At 38.2% G+C, this 6,000-nt stretch overlaps 1 protein-coding gene across 1 annotated transcript in view; it reads right to left on the bottom strand.

Annotated features, from left to right (window-relative positions):
* Window positions 1–6,000, bottom strand: part of RIC1 (RIC1 homolog, RAB6A GEF complex partner 1) — a 2,584,659-nt gene that overhangs the window by 2,282,987 nt on the left and 295,672 nt on the right. The window contains exon 7 of the mRNA XM_044061149.1: window positions 4,287–4,378. Within this exon, the coding sequence (XP_043917084.1) occupies window positions 4,287–4,378 (92 nt within the window). The remainder of the gene's footprint in view (window positions 1–4,286; window positions 4,379–6,000) is intronic.

The following is a 6,000-nucleotide window of genomic DNA, read 5'->3' as shown; positions in this document are numbered from 1 at the left end:
ATAGTTATTGGGTGCATTTCAAGACCTTTAATTAAATTTGCATGTTCCTGTGAGATATGAAATCTATCTAGCCTAGCCCAGTTCTTGTATCTTGGTGAGTAATATGTAAATTCAATTCAAACTCCTAGTACTGAGTTCACCTCTTTCATGCTAAACATTTTCATAAATATCTTCAAAAATCTACCCTACTTTGTTATATTTTCCCTTCTAGGCTTCCCAGACACATCTTCACTGCTGCAAATCAAATTCCAGTCCCCACCTCTAAGTAATATTCCTTGCTGATTGCTTCTCCCAGAATTTTCTTAAGCTCCATTACAGCAGTTTTAGGGGGGATGTAAATGTACTCCAGTGTAATCCTCCTCCCTAGCCAGTAGCCCCTTAGTACTATGTATCCTCCATTATTTTTTCCTCTTCTATCACTATTGGAGATCCTCCTGCAATTAATGTAAGTACTCCCATTTTCCTTTGCCCCAGATATTCCACTGAATAGCCTTCCTGAAAATCTTTATCAAATTCACATGTTCAGTTCTTTCCAGGTGCATCTCCTGTAGCATAGCAATTTACATTCTACATGTTTAATATAGTTCACCACTTTCTTTTTAATATTTTTATCTACAAGACCATTCAGATTGAAAGACATTACAGAAAGCATCATTTTCTTATATAGTTACTATTGCTGCATCTTATGTATAACTGCTTTATTGTTAAATGTCTATTCCAACCTTTATGTTACGTGTATATACTGTTCGGCAGGCTGTTTTTTTATACAGTTGTTTCTTGTCACAGCCCTATTTGCGACTGTGCCACATATCTTACATAACGTTTTGTTTTTTCGAAAGCCCTCATACTAAGATGTATAGTGCAGCCTATGCTACTATTAAGTGCTATTTAATTTTGTGCATCTTTATAGCTCTCCCAGCTGAGAAAACATTTGAATGCTTTCAGTAAACATTTTCTCCAAGCCATTACTCTATCATATTGTCTTCTAGTGTCATGTACACAATACACAAAACTGCTAAGGATACATTGCTCATTAGAAAAAACTTAGAATATTCTTTTTCATTTATATGCTTTGTAATAAACTTGTTGGATAACACCTAGGGTTTTAACCCAGTCATTTCCCTAAGCAAGCATGGAAATAAGTTCACTGATTTTTCTTTTATCATACTCTCTTATCCAGACCCTTCTGTTCTCCCCCATCTCCTCCCCTCCTCCTTTTTCCCCATTGCACTGCCTAGACTTCTTAAAATTTAACAAAGAAAAAAAGACAAGGGTGAAAAAGAAAAAAAAAACAAAAGCACCTGTTTATATTATAGTCTCCCCATTGCATTAAAAACCTGAGAAAATTTCTAATTGTCTAATTGGTTTTGCATTATCTTTAAAGCAGTCACACCTGGGAAAGCCCCCAAATGTTTTCAGAGAACACTATGTCCTAGTCAATTTCTCAGTTTCTATTTTCTTTTCCCTTAGCCAATCCCCTTCCACCACACTGTCTCCAATCCCCTTCCACCACACTGTCTCCAATTTCTCTCTGTCAGACTGTCCCCATGGAGACATAAAAAACAGCTGCAGAAATGCTGCTTAGTATACATACATGCAATTGCTAGAAAAAAAGCCTCATATTATTCAATATTATTTTTCATTTCCTTGCTCTCTCTCTCTTAAAACAAAGGTCCTTAAATCAGTCATTTCCTCATTCACGAATGGAAAAAGCACATTACTTTGAACTTTGTCATGCCTTTTAAACCAGGCTCCTCCTCTTTTTTTTTTTTTAATCATTGCATTGTCTACATTTCTCAAAACTGTACAGGGAGAAAATGACCACCACCTGTTTACAATCCCCATTACACTTATAAATAGCATGCAAACAAAACCATGCACCACAAACACAGTACTATTTAGAAAAGAAAGTATTTTCTTTACTTACAGTTAGTGTTCTCCCCTCTCTTCCCCTCCCCAAAGCATTTTTTCAAACATTAATGACATGAAGTAGGCAAAAACCTTAGTCCCCCACACAACAATTTTTGAAAAACTCCAATATTTCCAGAGTTTCTTGTTCTGTCATATTTTACAAATATAATTACTACATTGTAATCCCACATCAAAGTACTGATTTTTACTACTGTTCTTCTCCATCACCCAAATACTGTTTCTGCTTCATTTCCAACAACCACTCAGTTCTTCTAGTCAACTCTTGTGCTCCCTTTCCTTCTCTCCAACATTGTCCATTGAAATACTGGAAAAAGCTTCACAGGTATAGTCTCTATGTGGTCTTTATTACCAGAAGAAAAAGAAACAGAATCTCCTTCTGTTTCACAGCTCAGTTTTGGTTGGACAAACTTTATATTTCCTCCTTAGCGTACACTTCATGAAGAAATGATTTTGTCCTTCCAGGGAAGAATATCTTCAAGACAGCTGGATACAGAAGTTTGAATCCCACACCTGCCTCTCAACATTTTCAAAATAGTAAAATGAATTCACTTCTCTTTTGCCCGGTGTGCAATGAGTAATCATTCTCCACAAATACTCTGCTGTCTCCCACTTTCAGTATTTTGTCCTTCTTCCACAGTTTTGTTAGAATCAACTTCTTCTGGAAGGATTGCATCCTTACTATTATAGGTCGAGGTCGCTTTCTTATGGCTAGATTTGGAGCACACATATAATGTGCCTGTTCAACCAACAGTTCCTGCTGTGGAATACCAGTCCAGTTGCTTATTTGAGCTTTCATAAAAATTTTGCAGTCTGTCCCTTCCAGCTTCCCTGCTATCGCTGAAAAAAGCAGGTTTTCCCTATGTGCTCAATAGTCTAATTCTATTATGCTTTGGAACATATTTTCCTGAGTAGTCTCATTTTCAGCCAGCCTTTTCTTCATTTCAACCTATGATTTTTGCAGATTTATCATCTCATCTGAATATCTGTTTAAAGCTTCTTCCATTTGTTCCAGACTTTATTTTCGTGTAGGTTATTGGAAGTCATGTCTGAAAGTTGCATTATGTTTTGCTGAACAGCTGTAGAACTCTCCCTAGTCACCGTTTCTTCTTGACTTTTTGTGGCTGATTTTTTCCAGGTCTTCTGCGTTTCTTTATTCCTGGCATCCAGGCACTGTACTTACTAGCCAGTGACTGAACTTTACCCATAAGCACAAGTCTACTGGCCTTCTCTGCTGAGTTACTGTTTTCACACTGGGAGAGCTAAAAACAAGCTGTTACTCAGTGTGCCGCCATCCTGGAAGTCCCTTGGTTATAGATGAGGTTTTATCCCCCTACACAAATGGAGTTGCCTTTTCTCTAAAATAGTTCTTTAGGGAAATGGGCACATGCCTGGGAAGAGAAAAATGAAAATGCATCCCCTCTTTTGGATTATTACATTCAAATGGAGAATGATAGATAACATACACAGGTTCACAGGCAAGTACTAGGCTAGCTGCCCTTGCGGGCCATTTTATGCCTAGCCATTTTTCCTTTTGGTGGCTGAATTAACCTACCCCATTTGGTGTTAGACTGGCCATACACAACCCATGGTTGATTAATTATTACCCTAGTAAGAATAAATGGAATCATTCCACAGATAAGGAGGGGGACCCATACATAAGATATAGCATTTAGGAGAAGTTTTGATTAGTAGTGCAGAGGAGCAGTCTTGGGGTAAATTTCATCCATAGATCCAAGCTGTACTAAAACCCGGACAGAGTTAAGCTCGTTTTAAGAGGGTGGGAAGCCTGTTCCAGAGCAGTGGTATCCTCTGCGAGATAAACCTGTCCCTCCAAACTGCTCTGTTGATGTTGCAGAAGACGTTTAAATCCCTAAACCAAGTATTTGTGATACCATCTGAATTGCTGATGTGCACTAGTACCATCAGTATTAGGTAAAAGATGTCTTGCATGCCAGATAAAGGTCACCTCTTAACCATCTGTAATATACAGAGTATAGTGACAGGGCTTTGAGTTGGTCCATGCAGGGCACACTGTTTAGGCCTTTTATCCTTTTAGTACAGTATCTCTGTGGGCATTACAGGTGTTTCATCAGTCTGGACAGATACGTGCCAAAGGGGGCATTATTTTTAATGGCTGACCTAATATGGGCCGAGTATAGGGAGACCGTGACATCCTTAGCTATAGACACAATCCTTTTTGTTAATAAGCTGCACAATATAGGACATTCTTACAACAATGGACACATGCTGGACGAAAGTTAGGTCACCTTCTACACAAGTTTTCAAATCCTTAACAACTGCATATTTTATACAATCATACAAAAAAGGGGAGAAATTCAATGAAAAAGACTTACTTTGCACATCCAAATGCCATCAAGCGGTACTTGTTGTTAACTGCTACACATGTACCATCTGAAACATCTTGCGCCCAGACTCCATGGAGCTGCTACAAATATACATATGAAATACAATTGAATTTAATATCAAATTCACTTTAAAAAATCAATGTTTATCACCACCCCATCACAACAAAAAAACAGCAGCAGCAAATGCAAATTTGTCACTTTCACATATTTAGTGAGACCATTTGAATTTTTGGAAGCAAATTTCTCCATATCAATATTTAATTCTGAATTTTTTGAAGGACTCTCCTTCCAACGATACCTCTTATTCTAGGTTTCTGGTCTCCTCATCCATTATCTACTTCTTCTACAGGGCCTCCCTTTATCGCATCTCAAACTATGTACGCCTACACCTGCCTGCAGTGAGGCTTCTCATAGCTCTCGTTACTCTGAGGACGACCTTTTCTTCCTTACCCCCTCCCCTGCTGTGTATGTTTAGTTGTGTTACTGCATATACAGTGAACATAAGACCATGCTCACTTCAACCCATGCATCTGTGCAAGCAGAGACTTACTTGTGGAGTTCTGCACTACTGTAATGATGAGAAACAAAACCTCCCCCACAACAACGAAAGAAAAAAAAGTCAAAATGCACATAATCTTTCCTTCCCCATGCCCACCATCTAATCAGTCCTTGCATGTCACATGCAGTTGACACTGCCATCACTAAAAACTTTCAAGAATGCTTTTACAAATGTGACGATGCAGTGTCTATGCAGACTTCAGTTAAATACACCGGGGCTGAATTTCTGTAACTTAATACCACGGTCTATTCCTGGCATGCTTAAAGCCATGGGGTGGGTATGGCATACACAAAAAATACATTTAATTATACATACCTGGTACACAAGTGATGGAGTGGTATAATATATTGCACTTTGCAGAATATCGTTACCCCAAAATAACTGTGGAGGTAATAACATCCCTTTTGTGTGACATCTATCTTTTCAGGTGCATTCTTATTTTTATTTATTTACACTTTGACATTGTTATCCCCAATACAAAAGGACTCTTTTTAGGATGGACCCAAGGCGGGGTTCTTACATTCAAAAAAATTAGGCCAAAGCACGGGGGGAATATCCCATATTATTTTTGTCAAGTGCCACAGATCTTATGCACCAGCTCGGGCTGATAGGACCTCGGTTTGCCATCTGATTCGGAAGAAGGCACCCACGAAAGTGTTGACCTCGCCTACTCCCCATGCACACACTATGCTGCACTAGAGTGTCAGTAATGGAAAAATTAATCCAAGCAGATGGTATGAGATTATATCCTTTTGACTCTTCAGTACTAAAGGCATGTGTGCTGTTTATTGAGCTACTGACCCTGTATACATTCAAAGAACTATCTTAAAATCCCTCTAAGTTAGGTGGAGCTTGCGGTATAACAAAGTGAACTTTTTTTTAAGCACTAGTTTATGTGAAACTACAAAATTAGGTTTCTAATACCTTTTCTTATAAATCTATCCATTTGAACCAGAGTGCTCACTTCTGCCTTAAACCTTTTCATTTCATGCAAGGCAGTGCAGCCCTCTAACCATCTACAGTCTTTTTCAAAGTTCACACAAATTTATGCAGCAATTTTAAGCATTTCATAAATTCAGCTAATTTACAAATTTAAGATAAGGCAAGAGCAATGTGCCTATTTACAGCAAAGTATAACCAATG

Source organism: Protopterus annectens, chromosome 2.part0, assembly GCF_019279795.1.
Source record: "Protopterus annectens isolate FY-2018-M chromosome 2.part0, PAN1.0, whole genome shotgun sequence".
Classification (NCBI taxonomy): Eukaryota; Metazoa; Chordata; order Ceratodontiformes; family Protopteridae; genus Protopterus; species Protopterus annectens.
This window is presented reverse-complemented; position numbering and strand designations above follow the sequence as displayed.